This window comes from Homarus americanus, unplaced genomic scaffold (assembly GCF_018991925.1).
Source record: "Homarus americanus isolate GMGI-L3 unplaced genomic scaffold, GMGI_Hamer_2.0 scaffold32929, whole genome shotgun sequence".
Classification (NCBI taxonomy): domain Eukaryota; kingdom Metazoa; phylum Arthropoda; class Malacostraca; order Decapoda; family Nephropidae; genus Homarus; species Homarus americanus.
The window spans coordinates 21,095,671-21,111,817 of record NW_024737097.1 but is presented as its reverse complement, the minus strand read 5'-3'; the positions used below and the strand labels follow the sequence as shown (position 1 = coordinate 21,111,817).

The window sequence follows — 16,147 nt, the reverse complement described above, 5'->3', positions numbered from 1 at the left end:
CCGATTTATCGAGGTTCTACTGTATATATTTTTTGCTTTTTAGAATCATAGCTTATAAAGTACTGTGATGAGTATAGAAATACAGTACAGTACTGTATGCAGAGTGATGCATTCTCTTAATAATATTTTGATATTCTATATCTAATATGGATATTCCTTTTTACAGCTGACTATTGTTGACACTGTAGGTTATGGAGACCAGATTAACAAAGGTGATAGCTTCACAGCAATTGTTGACTATATTGACAAGCAGTTTGATGACTATCTGCAGGAAGAACTGAAGATTAAGCGTAGCCTTTCTGCCTATCATGATTCCAGAATCCATGCCTGCCTTTACTTCATCTGCCCCACTGGCCATGGGTAAGGGGATGGGTATTCAATTTATTCTCACTGGTGTCTTAAAAATTTCTTCAAATTTCAGGAAAATAGACCTTGGTCCCTTTTGTCATGACATAACTGAAAAACAAGTACTACTTAGAAAGTATTTTGGGGTAATGCCTGAATGTAGAAAATGACTGTATAATGATATACTGTACATAAGGGTCACTTGTATTACAGAAGTTTTATTTAGATTATATTGTTTGTGCCTGTTTCATCTGCTTGTGATTTTGAATGTTAGAGTTAGTGCATATGAGGTGGATGTTCGCCCCTGATGTATAAAATAATAAAATTCTTGTGTTTGTGTCCTGTAGTTTTCACTTTGTATTTTTAATCATTTTACCATGGGAAGGCATGGAAGTAATAAGTATATGAAACGTTTGTACAAAGTTATACATTATACTGGAGGGGACCCTAAGAGGGATGAATCATCAGAGGATACAGATGAATACTGTAGATAGATATTGCACAAGTTATTCACTTTTCTTGACTCATATTTTGCATGTCTCTTCCTTGGTACTGGTAAGTTTTGTATTTATATGAAAAACTAAAAAGAAAATTCTTTGTGAAGGCTTCATGTGCTCCATTTTTATTTTATTTCTCCAATCTCGGTTTACGTACTTGCATTGTAATCCATATTCAACAATTTCCAAGGATATCTGAAATCATTCACAACTTAAAGCTGTTTAATATTCATATTACCATTACAGTACAACTGCCCCATTCTTCAAATACTAGCATTAGCTTTATATCCTCATTGTTTACACTGTACACACATCAAAAATGTATCTTTGCACATTAGGTCCAATGATTTCCTAAATAATGGATACACCTATACAGCAACGTAACCACTGACATGAACTACGCTATACATTGTTCACAAGATTAATCTGTTTTCTTCTGAATGTGCACACAATATCAATACTGTACTTACTATGGTTAAACTGGTAAATGTATCTAACAAGCGATATATGACATTTTACAATATCCATTGTCTTTAGTTTCAGATTGTTTCATATAACATGTGCGCAGAAACTTTTTTGATCGTGTGTACACTTACCAAACAGTTTGCTTTTTTTCCTTATGTATCTGAATCTCTTTACAAGGCAGTAATGTTTGCTTTTGACACTCGGAATCCCCTGAATTTATTTCATGAGCCTGTCACTCGCTCTGTTTGGAGTCCGCAGAAGGACCAGAAATTGTGGAGAAGATATTTTTTTTCTGAGCGCTATTTGTGGCCAAGATACCTGTAGTGTCAAATTTTTTATTCAAATGATGCCTTCCTATTTAAAAAAGGCTGGGAAATAATATGAAACCCTCATAAATGAAATAAAATAATAAATATAAACCACTTTGGTGAGTTTAAGTGAAAAAGTGCTGCATCCACATCATTGCATCCGTCATTATTAAATGCACATGGCAAGAGAGAGTAAACCATGAGGAGGACAGTGGTGTAATCAGAATAAAGATTATGTAAAAGTAATGGAGTTCAGAATAAAAAGTAAAAAGTGGTGGTTAAGCTCGCAGTCGCTGAAATGTTCATACTACACCTTTTGAATCTTTCAAAAGTATTTTTATATGACGGATTATCCATGTACACATACTAAGGAACAGAAATAGACCAGTTAGAAGTTTTGTAAAAAAAATAAAAATAAATTTTGGCAATAACATTTCCACTTATCACTCAAAGTAGGCCTTGGCATATGCATGACAGTGGCGATGCCCTTAGGAATACGTATCAAATAAGCACTATATATTCATTTTAATTCACAATATGCATGCCTCTACTGCACTACATATCACTGTCACTTATTATTTTCCCAAACTAGGCCTAAATATTACGACATGCTTTTTGTGTGATGTATATGCGACTGTATTGTGAGTAGCCATTTCACTTATCACTTCATAACAATAAACACCGAGGTTGTAACTAATAATTACATGGAGATAATATCCACTTGGCCACGTGACCATAGCACCGTCTCGCAAATTATAAATTTTTTTTTTTTAAATTTCATTATAAATATTTCAATACTGTACATAGCACTTTATCACTTCATAAGATTAAATATTGAGGTTGTAAGTAATAAATATTTGGAAATGCTGGTGCCATTTTTAAATCACACCCAGCCCACACACTTCTTGCTTACTGAGTCAGACGCAAAACTAGTGTTAGTCTGGAGGCCATGTGATCCACTGCACGTAGGAGGCGGGTTGCCACCTAGCCTTAAAACTTGGTTCCATGCAGGAGAGTGACATGAAGAATGTGTCATTTAATTTGAAGTACAGTAATTTGACCAGGAACTTATAGAGAAAATAACTATGTGCCATGGTAATGTGTCTGATCATGAAGTAAAACTTTCATTTAAATTAAATCAAAATGTCACTTAGGAAGGAATGATCCCGAATGTTAATACAGTGGTCCCTCGGTTAACGAACACAATTCGTTCCTCAGGGTCGTTCATTAACCGAATCTATTATTTCAATGGGATATTGGGTAATTGGTTCCAACTCACAAAAAAAGTACATAGGGTACAAAGTGCTGTACAGTGGTCCCTCGGTTAACGAGCACAATCCGTTCCAGCAGGTTGCTCGTTAACCGAAACCATTGTTTCAATGGATTTTTGGGTAATTGGTTCCAGCTCACCGAAAATTGCCTAAATTCAACAAAAAAGGTAGAAAAGTACACTTACTTTGAGGTGTGTATGTAGAAGGCTCCTGGATGATGATGATGATAATGATGATGATGGGAATTAGAATGGGGGTGGAGGAGAAGGAAGAAGAGAAGGCATTGGGGTGGAAGAGAAGTCACCCCATGGCACCATTTCACCCATAAAATTTTAGTTCTCTTGGTGTATTTCAAGATTATTTTCTTTAAATCAACACTGCACTGCATTATATATTGTCAATATATAAAATATATTTCAAAATGACCAATAATTTGCTTGGAAACACAGAAAAAAGCATTTAGTTGAAGAGAGTCTCAAGCAAGATGTTACCTCCACTGAAAACAGAGAGAGACTAACGCCTGTCTGGTGTGTTAACAGGCTGGATGGCACGCCAGAAACTAGTTTCTTTACCTTCAATTATGTTCAATAATTGTTAAAATGACTAAAAAAGTTAATATTAAACTTTTAAAATTATTGAATAGTATAAACTTCTTGATATTTACTAAAATAGTAAGGAATTTAAGCCCTAAGACCGATTACTGTATTGGCGGACTAATACTACAGCTGGTGGACCGCCAAATGCAAGCGAAAACATGTTGAAGTCGGCTCGTAAAAAACTCGTTAATCGAGGGATTGCTCGTTAACCGAAGTTAAGAATCTTATGGAAGGTAAATCGTTAACCGAAATCTCGTTAACCGAGGGACCACTGTATACCAGTAATAGAAGTAACAAAACATTAAATATAAATTAAATACAGTACTGTACTGTACAGTATACTGTACAATAATAAATAAAAAACAATAGAATACTGCATTTTAACTTACTTTGAGGTGTGTATGTCGAATTACCGGCAGCTTGTTTATATATTAAGCAACTGATTGTAGAGGCAGTGGATGATGACATGCCATATTCTTTATAGAGTGCATTAGTTCTAATGCCTTCTTCATGTTTCATAATAATTTCTGCACTGTATATTATCAATATGTTAACTAAATTTCAGAATGACCAATAATTTTTATGTAAAAATGCAAAAATATTCAAGAGAGCAACAAAATCGATCTTCACTCCACTGTAAACAAAGTTAAACTGAGAAGCGTTGGGTGATTCAATCAGCTGATGGGTGCACAAAAACTGTTCCCTGTACTGTCTGTACAGTATTATCAATATGTTAACTAAATTTCAGATTGGCCAATAATTTTAATCTAAAAAATGCAGAAATATTCAAGAGACTAATTTTCTTGATATTTACTTCACTAGAAACGAATGTAAACATAGAACCAATTACAGTGGGGCATGCTATAACGAATCTAATTGGTTCTAGAACCTTGTTCGTTATAGCATTCGTTCGTTATAGGATTAATCCGTTCCAGGCCCCCAAATACAACCACTTAACACTGAAAAATATAATAAAATCGTAAAAATTGTAAAAAAGTGCATAAATATGCATCTAAACCCCTGAAATAAAGAATATCATTAATACTTGTAATAAAAAACAATAAATTATTTAAAAAAAAATAAAAAATTTAAATAATGTTCGTTGTAGGAGTTTCGTTCGTTATAGCATTCTCAATTTTATAGGTAAAACCGTTCGTTATAGGAATATTCGTAGTAGGATCCGTTCGTTATAGCATACCCCACTGTACAGTAATGTATTGGCGGACTAGCCGATCAGCTGATCAGCTGATGTGCACAACAAAACGTGTTTGTCGTAAGGATTTCGGTAATCGAAGTTATTTTTGTTAATCGAATTGAAAATCCTTATGGGAGCTAATTCGTTAACCAAAATTTCGTTAATCAAACCGTTCGTTAACCGAGGGACCACTGTATATGGATTGTGATCCATAGCCCCGCTATGTCTGTAAAATTATTAATTAACCAAAATTACTTCACACTATTCTACAGTCTTTATGTACACTACTTTTTTTTTGTAAGTAACAACATTTATACTTATTAAGGTGCGTCTTCCATGTGTTCTTTTAAAGGTAATGTAAATCTTACTTTAAACTTCATGTGTACTTTATGTTCCTTGTTTATTACTTGGTCTGTTTATCCATTTACATTGTCCTGTACATAATTAACTTTACTTTTCATTCAATCCTTCTGATGCTTCTTCCTGTTGTCTCCAAGCTGAGGTTTATGAGTATAGGAGAGTAGGAAGGAAAAACAAGATGCGGGAACAGTGGAGTGAGTGCCAGGCATTGGTAGTCAGGGAGAAGAGAGGAAATATGAGTGTTTGTTGTAAATACACAATGAAGAAGAATGGTATGAATATTGAGAAATGAAAGGGCAAATGAAGAAAACAGCGAGAGAGAGAGTGTGTGTGTTTTTTTATTCATAAGAGCATTGCTTTTGGAGGTAGGGATAGGGGCATCTGATAGAAACATTGTGGGTGCAAAAACTGGCTTAATAATGACTTGGTATATACAATATTAGTATTTAAACACTTTGAACATTGTAATCAAAAGTTATTGTACTATTTGCAGTTTAAAAAGTATTATTATTTTTTTCTGTACAAGGTTTACTTTTAATATTTCAATATTGCAGACTCAAGAGTATTGACCTGGTTTGCATGAAGAAACTGGACTCAAAAGTAAATGTGATACCTGTCATTGCCAAAGCTGATACTATCTCAAAGTCAGAGCTGACAAAGTTCAAGCAGCGCATTATACAGGAGATAAAGGCCAATAATATCCAGATTTACCAGTTTCCCACTGATGATGATACCATGGTCAAGGTAAGATGGGATTGAGCTTTTTAATCCCTTTTTTCCTATTCCTCTTTCTACAATATTTTACAGTGACTAGAACCAATAATAAACATATATTCCCTATCAGTTGCCCTAAACTCAGGCAGCTCTCATATTGTGGATTGCTTATTTTTTTTTCCGGGTACTGAAAAAATTTCCTGAGAATTTCCAAAAAATGCGCCTTAGTTTCATCTCTCATACCCGGAAAAAACTCCCCCATCCCTGGAATTTTGCGGGTACTGGGAAAATTTCTTATTTTTCCAGAAAATGTGCCCCTGGGAAAATTCCAATTCTGGCTATCGGAGTGTTCCGGTTAACCCTCTCAGCCTCACAATGGCGTCGAACATAAAAGGCGAAAAAACTTAGGCTCAGCCTCGCGACGCCTACGTGGCGTCCAATGGGCTATATTTTCAAATAACTCAAAACTGTTCAGTGAAACTGACTGAACTTTGGAAGCCATTTGACAGACATCATTTTCTTTGTGTGGGCCTTATCACCTTCCCCAAGACGGTCTTGATCATCGTGTGTGTGGCGGCGCAGCATGAAGCCAGTGTCGCTCTGGCCATTAGAGCGAGAGGAGGGTGCGCCTCTTGGCCCTTTAATTATTCCATGAGTTTTTGTGTTACAGTATATTATTTTTCCTTTTACCACTATATTCTACATGCTTTGTTCTTTATTTTGGTTTATAGTACATATCAATGAACACCATAATACAAGGAAAATGAGAATGGAAATTAAGATGTTACAAAAATTTTTCCTACTTTTTTTTATACTAAAAAAAAGTAGCTTAAATTTCAAGAATGTTCAATTTTTTATGGTTTCATACAATTTTTCAGAAAATTTTTCACTAGAAAACACCCCATTACAATTAATAAAACAATTCCATGGCAGTGAAATGAGCCCTAAAAAAATATATAAATTTTTTTCAACGATTTTTCGGCAAAAAGCTCCGAGGCTGAGCACAAGTTTCCATGCACGTATGTGTCTCAGGCTCCGAGGGTTAAGAGGGATTCCGGCTAACGGAGATATTACTGTACACTCACTCACTCACTCACTCACTCACTCAATCATACTGAGTCCAGGTGTCAAGAACTGGAGGACCTGGCCAATAGGTGCTGTCTTGTTAAGTCATAATTAAATTTTGGATTCCTTCTAATTTTTTATTGAATTTTAAATACTGTATTAAATCTGGAACATAACCCACTGTTTACAGAAAGGTAATCTAAATGAGCTATTCTTGGAGCACGTTTCACATTTTTATTGAGGGAAAGGTGTATTGAGTTCCATTGATACAAACCTAGATAGATACCAGGCTGTCTCAAAGAGACAGTTTTATAATTGTTTTTATTATGTAACTAATAAAAAAGGCCACTAGTAATGCATTGTTTTTATTATATTTTAGATCAACACTGAGATGAACAACCAGATTCCATTTGCAGTTGTTGGAAGCACTGACTTTGTGAGAGTAGGTAACAAGATGTTGAGAGCCCGTCAGTATCCTTGGGGCACTGTGCAGGGTAAGTGTAGTTGAATGGGTACCTTTTGGAACATTTGTGTTTAATACTTGAGCAATATGGGTATGTAACTCTAAACAAAAGCAATGCCCTGGCCTGAATGAATGTTATTTTACCAATCAAATGTGTATGGTCCAGCTTCAATTATTACATCAAATACAGGGGGTCCCCAACTTACTAACATCCGCCAATACGAACGAGGTCCCAAAAGGTAGATTATATATTAAAAAAAATCCGACATAAGTACAACTGGTTTGTAGTAGTTACATATGAGAACTAGTTTGTGCGGTGTAGAGGGAAGGCAAAGCAGCGCGTGAGAGTGATGCGTCGTACCTAGTCACGCACTACAGTACACTCCTTATTATTTTCCAACTCTACTGTATTATATGTGGTCACAACATCCTCTTTACCAAATATATGACCTATTCCCAAATCATCAAACTCTTCTCTTCTCTTTGTCATTGCCCTGGTCACAACGCAAGCTGGCTACTCAATTTCATTATACTGTATATCACCAACAGGTTTACACTTCTTTGAATCATCCAACACATCTTCATTTTTCACAACATGGTTCATCTCTACAGTAGCCTTTTCATCAAATGGATTTTCACACATAATAGGCTCTGGGACCACGTTGTCGCCAGCCAAATCATTACCAAATAACATCTGTACTCCAGGTACGGGAAGTTCAACACTTACCCCAACTTTTACAATGCCACTCACAAATCCACTCTCAAGATTTACATTATGTAATGGGACAGTCATCCCCGACCCTAATCCTCTTAAATTCACTTCTTCACCAGAGTAAAACTCATCTGTCCACTCTAATACATTTTTCAAAATCACACTCTGATTTGCTCCAGTATCTCTCAATATTATAATTTTCTTCTCAGGACTACCTTTAATCCCAACCTTTCCTTCAGTAATAAATGACTCAAAATTCACAGATTTTGGCTTACTCACTGTACTCGTTACCTCTTACATTACAAATATTCCGCGGCCTTCCTGCAACAGTTAATGCCGCAGACTTTGGGCCACTCTGACACCGATATTTAGCATGGTCAATTTCTCCACGTGCAAAGCATTTTATATGTGGTCTCTCCTGTCTACTAACACAAGGGTTATAATTGGACTGATATCTTGGATGTTTATATTGTGTTTGTCCTTGTGATCTATTCCCGACAGTATTTTGTGACACCTGGTTAGGTGGACCTCCCTTAGAATAATTTGGACTAGGCTGCTTAACATCTGAATAGTTCTGATACATATGATTTTTGTCATAATTCTGGCTTCTATTATGCTTTATTTCACCTTGTTTAGTGACACCTTCTCCTTATACATTTTGTGTGCCACTGCTAACTGGTCAGCCAACCTAGCCGCATTCATCAAATTCTTCACTCTATTCTTACTTATTTCATACTTAATCTCAGGGTGCACAAGACTTTTTAAATGTTCCAACAGGACTAACTGTCTTATGTCATCCACAGTCTTTACTTCCTCAGACTTACACCATCTATCAAATCTCATCCCACATTCTCTAGCCACTTCAAGATGAGTTTGTCCACTCATTTTCTTAATGTCACTAAACCTTGTCCTGTACACTTCTGGCTCCATTTCCACCGTCGTCAACACTGCTTCTTTAACAGTCATAATCCACAGACTCTGACATACTCAGACACACATATGCCTTTCTGGCCTTGCCCTTAAATTTACTCTGCACCAATATTGCCCAGTCACTTTTGTCCAATTCTTTAATAGTTGCAAGTTTTTCAAACTGAATAAAGATGTCCTCAGTTTCTTCTTCCACAAACTCAGGTAAATGGCATACTCTATTATCTTTATCTCCATTTCCTCTCCTGTACTTCTAATTTCCTGAGTTCTACCTCTTATTCTGCCTGTAGTTGCATTTTCTTAAATTCAAATTCTAATTTTAACTTTTCCATTGCCACTTGTTCACTTATCTGTTTATAACCACCACTAAAATTAACAACACCTTCAACTTCCTCCAATATTGACAAAGACACCAATTCATCAATTAACTCTCTCTGCATATCACTTTTGATATACGACCTCAGAGAAATTTCATACCTAGATGCCACCTCAATTAGTTCCTCCTTATTACACTGGTATAAAAAGTGAACATCATTGGTTTCCTGAAATTTATCAACATTTTCTGCCATTTTTCCAATTTTTTCACAGTAATCACCTAACCTCACAATTTTTATACAAGTATTAACACTTACAGTACTTGTTTACAGAAATCTTCACCAGCACACCACACGAGAGCACAGTAACTAACCTTCAAACACTTCGGTACAGCTTGGATACACTGGGACAATCAGTATACTTGACTCAGTCCACTCCCGGACACAGGCCCCCATGTTACAACCTCCACACCCTCTTCTAGGACTAACTAGAGGATGTATAGTCAGCCCATAGGCCCATTATATCAGAGAAAACTCTGAAATAACAGCTTCTGTTAATAGAGAGGTTAATTGTTAAACACAGACCCTTACCCTATTTCTGGCTAACAACCTCCTGACAGGTGTTTATTTTAATACCGCTGTTCCCATTAAAACTGGTTTAATCAAAACAGCTTTAAAATTACAACAAAATATATTTAACAACAAAATATATTTAACAACAAAATATAATAAATATGTGCTCTCCATCCATGTGCATACAAAATGTCACAAATCAATTTACTCAGAATAATGTTATCTCCACCAAATGCAGTGTTCTCTCACTACTACAATACTCTTCAGACTATAATGAACATATTACACTTAAGTTAACACCATAATTATCCATGATTACCCAGATAATAATAGATAAATGTGTACCACACAAGCTTGACCCTTCCATCCTCCTCAACCTAGCTACCGAGAGTGCCGCTAAAACCAAAACAATGTTCCAATACTTTCTTGTTTCATCAACACATAATTTCTAATTCTTTTTATACTTCACACCTGCTTCTTACAGTCTTTCATAACAGTATAAAAAATAAAAATATTCTACAAAGTTTACATAATGAAACAAATACTATTATACATCCTTTTATAGAATAATCAAGACATTTTTTTTAAGTCTTTACCATAAACTTGGAATTTTGATTCTAAAGAAAAACGGGAAACAACAGAAACTAAATACAATGGGTAACTGAAACAAGAATTGAGGGAAAGGGGAGATGACCGCAACAGGAGAGAGAGATGGAGCGTATCAAGTTATGAAACTACTGTATCTCCTTCTGTTACTCCTCTTTCATTACTTCTAGGAATTGTTGTAAGGCTATTATTCTTTGTAGGGCCAAGTGGAATTTTATAAAAAGAAGACCACTGACCTGACGAACTCTTCTTCCAGTTAATCCTTCTGGTCCTTTACCAAAAACATTGTAATAACTTCTGCATTCCCTCTTTTCATCCACTTTTCCTAGCTGATAACTGTAGCCAACTCTCCCTCTGATCAAGCCAATCTCTTTGGCACCTTATTCTCCTCTAACTCCACCTTAGACAAGTCCAACTCTACCCTTCCTTCTCTCGCTTCTACAGAACCTATGCACTTTGCTGTGATCTCCACTCGTAGGATTGCTTGCTCGCCTCTTTCGCCTTTGCCTCAAAATTCAAACTTTTCCTTCTTCTTGGAAGCATGCCTTGGTTCAGCCATCCCAGAGAAAGGTGACCATTCTAATTCCTCTAACTATCACCCCATTTCCCTAACTTCATCTCTCTCTAAGATTTTCAAAACTATCTTAAACTCATTTTCTCAGTCGCCTTGAATGCCTTTCTCTTTTGTCGGATCACTAGTATTGCTTTTGCCAGGCGAGATCTACTGGTGATCTCCTCTCCTACTGCACCCATCTTTGGTCATCCTCTCTTGGGGATTATTGGGAAACTTTCATCATGGCCCTCGACTTCTCCAAAGCTGTTGACAGGGTATGGCATAAGTCTTTGCTTTCAAAACTTCCCTCTTATGGTTTCTCTCCCCCACTTTGTTCTCCAATTTCTAGCTTTCTTGAGAACCGATCCATGGCAGTTGTTGTCGAGGGATCTGTCTCTCGCTCTATCTCTACCAATACAGCTCCTCCCCAACTTACGACGGGGTTAGGGACCCAAATCCAGGTCGTAAGTCGAAGTGGTCGGAAGTCGAAAATGCTTAAATAATACATAGAAAATCTAAAATGGGTGTCTCTTTTTCTTCTCAGCACCACAAAACTCTCACTTTTAAGCTTGCCAACCATTTTAAAGTGAATTACAACGAAAAATTTTTCAGTACACAGCGCAATCACTGACGCTGGAACTCGAAAATACGTAATTTGACATAATTTTGGTACGACTGAGGCGGTCGTATGTCCGGGTGGTCGTAAGTCGGGGAGGAGCTGTAGTGGTGTCCCACAGGGTTCTGTTCTTTCACCTACTGTCTTCCTTCTTTTTATCAATGATTTACTTCACACTACTACTAATTCTATCCATTCTTACGCTGATGATTCTACTCTTCACTCTACTCATTTTTCCCTTCCCCTAACTCTCAGACTACATCTGTTTCTAGAATTGATAGTTTCATTTATCAATACAGATCTGTGCAGCATCTTCGAATGGGGAGGTAGAAACTTGATTAAATTCAATAGTAATAAAACACAGTATTTACCAATTGCACTTTCCAAAATAGAAAACCACCTTCCAATCACATTTCAGGTTTCAATCATTTTGCCAAATTAAATAGATATGCTAGGCCTTGCCACTCCCTCTAATTTGTCATGGAAGCCACACATCCACAACATTGCTAAAGCTGGCTCCCAAAAGCTAGGAATGCTGTTAAGATGCCATAGCTATTTCACTCCTGAGCAGCTGCTTCAAGTTTATAAGGGAATCATTCATCCTAACTTGGAGTACTGCTCTCATATCTGGGGTGGCTCTTCTTCTGTCTAACTGTTAAGACAGGGTGGAATCAAAGGCATTTCGTCTTATTAACTCTCCTCCTTCAGTCGATAATCTCTCTTCACTTTCTCTTCGTTACATTGTTGCTTCACTCTCTCTTTTACAGGTACTTTAACGGGCAATGTTCAGTGGATTTGGCATCCTGTGTACCGCTGGCAAGGCAGTGGACTCATTACACTTGTCTTGCCCGCAGTGCCCACCATTTCTGTGTGGATGTTGGTCACACTGGAATAACCCGTTATAGTACATCCTTCTATCCTCACACAGCCAAACTGTGGAATGCTCTGCCTACTTCTTTGTTTCCATACTCATACAATCTTTCTTGCTTCAAAAACCTGGTTTTCTGGCATCTTCGTGGTGTAAATTAATATACTGTACCCTATAGTCTTTTTCTCTTCTATTTTTAATTTCTCCCCCTCCCGTCCCTTTTGTGGGGCGATGACTTGTGTCTGGGTGGGCTATTCTCCGTAAAAAAAAAATATTTATAAATTGTATAATATAAAACTAGATTGGGAGCCACTGATGTACAGTATTGTTTTGAATTGTGCAACTAATTAAAAAGAAAATTATCCACCTTTTCTTCATGACTTATAGGATGATGTACAATTTAAGAGTGCTATGCATACAGTACCATCATAGGGTCTTTGCAGTGAAATGTTCAAAGACTTAAAGGAAGATTGCCTAGAAATTGCATGGGTAAAATTTCATTTGCTTTATATTTCAGTTGAAAATGAAAGTCACTGTGACTTTACCAAGCTTAGAGAGATGTTGATTCGAACCAATATGGAGGATATGCGAGAGGTAACACATCAGCGTCATTATGAGCTGTACCGGAAGAAGATCCTTGAAACGGTATGGAATTTAGTTTTTGTTTTGGACTCTAGAAACAATTTTGGAGGAGGAGGTCAGGACTGACAGAAATTATGTGCTTAAGAGTAACATGTGTAGTGAATAGGATGCAAAGAATAATAAGCAGGGATAGGGTGGAGATGTGGAGGTTAATGGAGTGTCAAACAGAGAGCATAATGAGTCCCTAAAAGAGATCTTTAGAAGTGAGAATCACCACTTAAGGAAGCAAACAATGTGTCATGATGTCACATCAGCTTCTGTTCACCTCACCTACCAACTTAGTCAACCATAATTGATCCAGGCTGCAATACTTCAGTTAATGGAGGTTTTGTTATGTCTCAGAGGCAACAAATGGTTACAAATTTGAAGAACTCCTGCAAGAGTTTCATTAAGTGTTTCAAAGTGTCAGCACTTCAACGAGGGAAGTTTTGATCTGGTTTGAAAGTTAAGATCAGTCCATAGTTAGAATATTGTTTTGGGGCAGGGTTGCTGTCAGGGTAGAAGTATTTTTATGTGGTGTCTCATTGGATTTTCTTTGGATGAATTAAACTCCTGTAATTTTTTCTTTGTATTTATTTTTTTAAAAAACAGAGATCAGTCGGAGTCCTTTCTCTATACTAAAGGCCTAAATTTTCAGGATAAGTGTTTGAGACCATCTTCTTAGTCTTTGTGTCTGATTTGGTCTCAGGGCAGTTTGTCCTTAATTACTTCTCAGCTCTCTTGGAGAGATAGTGAAAGGGGTACACGTTATTGCAGGAGAGTATGCCAGAGGAGCCTTGATATATTTCAGGGTAAGAATACTGCCACAGTGGGTTATAGTACACTTCTCACTCTCACAGAAGTGTGGCTAGTAATCAGCCCAAACTGTTGTTTCCTTAATTGTTCATCTCTGTCTGTGGATATCTTTGTGAAAATGTTCACAAAGTTAGAGCTTTCTGGTTCTGACCCTTATTAAGATTCTGTAACATTAAAGGTACCTTTAATTTGTACTGGGGCTGAGTATATATTAGGGCAGAATATAGTTATTTCCCCTCCTCTGTATTTAGACCAATCTTATTTAGAATTCTTCCTAGACTTTCATTCGATCAGTCAGTTTATTGTGTCATTTTTGTTGATGGATTCCTTAATTTTTAGTTTAAAAAGAACAAGTCATTTATTATTAATATGTAAGCAGCTTACAGTGTGTCTTGGTTAGACTGTTAAAGAGAGAGTTTTCCTTTTAATCTAGTATCAGTGTTACTTAAAGTTCTTTCTAGATTCTTGTTTATGAAGACTGCTTTGGGCTTTAAATTTTTCTTGATACCTAAGATTGTTCCTTAAAACTCTGGATTCGGTTGGGAGCGTTCCAACCCTTCTGAAACAGTACTGAAGGTTACAGTTGCCTTGACTTTTGCCATAGGGAGGAGAATCTCAGAGATCCATGCTTCAAGGAGAAGTTCTGATTTCATCTCTTTTGGCAGTTTTTCAAATTAACACAGGTGTGAGAGGCTTCATCTTCATTCTTTGCAAAGAATATTTCTTCCTCCCCCAAGTCATGTATGTATTCATTTCCAAGATTGGAAAACAGACTGGTTCATATAAATCACTTTGCCAAGTTACAACAGTTATCCGTACTTTAGAATTAATGAAGTTGCACTGGAAGGCATTGGTATTGAATCATAGAGTAATGTGGAGTAATATTTTTCATATAAAATGATTGTGAAAACTATTAACTTGACCCAGCTAGGCTGCTTGGTTTGGGCTCTTGACCTCATAGATTGCTTTCTCTAAGGGATGTCCACTTCAAAAATTTTGTCATCTGATATCAGGATTAGGAAGCTTCACTGATGGACTCTGTGGAGCTGGGTAGATTGTAAGGATATTTTCCTTGCTCCATACTACAGTATAACAAAAGTACACAAATTCCTTAGTGTGGTGCATGTCTCATGAGCAACTAGAGCACTTACTTCTACTGCCTCCCATTTTATAGCTGGCTTCAAATATGCGAGTCACATAGGGAGGGCTTCAAGACATAAAGAGAGGAATTATTTTTAAATCCTGTTTCTTGCCTGATTCCATACAAAGCAACTCTTATACCCTCTCCTTTCTTTGTGTAGCATAGAAGTTGTGTGGATTGAAGTTTGAAATCTGATTTTATTGATCCATTTGACAGGCAAGGTGTATGAATGCTGGTGTGTCATCATAACTAAATTTCCATCTTAAATGGTGACTAGCTTCTAATTTTTTTAAAGATCCCTTTTATGAACTTAGTAGTGAAGGGAATTATAATTTGTTAATGAATTAATTCCACCCACTAATGTCTAAGGGCTAACCTGGGCATTGATTCTTTGGACTTAATGCTATAACATCTGTGTTGGGATTTCAGGAACAATCCTTTTTTAAATTAACCTATAAATGACAGTGAGCTTTTTACATGAACTATTTGCTCGAATGGGGAAATATATGAGTTTACAATATCTTATAAAAATGACAAAACATGCTTACAGCTGTGTAATCAGATTTGCTGCATGCCTAACAAGAGCCACGAACAATGGGAGGGAAGATACTGGCTTGCACCAGCTTTGGATCTGTTTTTATTATAGATTCATTATTTTATTCTTGTATGATCAGCCTCGTATAGCGTACTTTTCATCTTATTATAACTTCTTTAATAATAGAAACAAAATACAATAGTATAGACTTTGTAATTTGACCAGGGAATAAAAGATTAAGCTGTATCAGAAGGTATCACTTCCCTGACCCCTTGATCCACTCTCACCTCCTGCAATGTTTTAGGCAAATGAAAATTTTCATTAAGACAGAAACTGTTTATTATGATGAGAGGGAGAATAAAACAAGGCATTAAGATGAAAATAATTAAAATTTTTATTACAGTATTTTCATTTTATAATAATGGAGACCGAGACTTGATACGGCTGGGCTTATGAGGAATGTGGATTTGAGTCGTGACAACTCTGTTCATGTACTTCCTATACACAGGTGTCCTTAGATGGTTGTATTTCTTTCAGTAATCAATAAGAACAGATTTATGTGCAAGGAGCATCAACATGGTAAGGG

General features: G+C 36.5%; 1 protein-coding gene across 2 annotated transcripts in view; it reads left to right on the top strand.

Annotated features, from left to right (window-relative positions):
- Window positions 1-16,147, top strand: part of LOC121873316 (septin-2-like) — a 43,445-nt gene that overhangs the window by 22,962 nt on the left and 4,336 nt on the right. For both annotated transcript variants that reach the window (XM_042376825.1, XM_042376824.1), the window contains 4 exons: window positions 167-360; window positions 5,592-5,781; window positions 7,196-7,310; window positions 12,966-13,093. In XM_042376825.1, coding sequence (XP_042232759.1) covers window positions 167-360; window positions 5,592-5,781; window positions 7,196-7,310; window positions 12,966-13,093 — 627 coding nt within the window. The remainder of the gene's footprint in view (window positions 1-166; window positions 361-5,591; window positions 5,782-7,195; window positions 7,311-12,965; window positions 13,094-16,147) is intronic.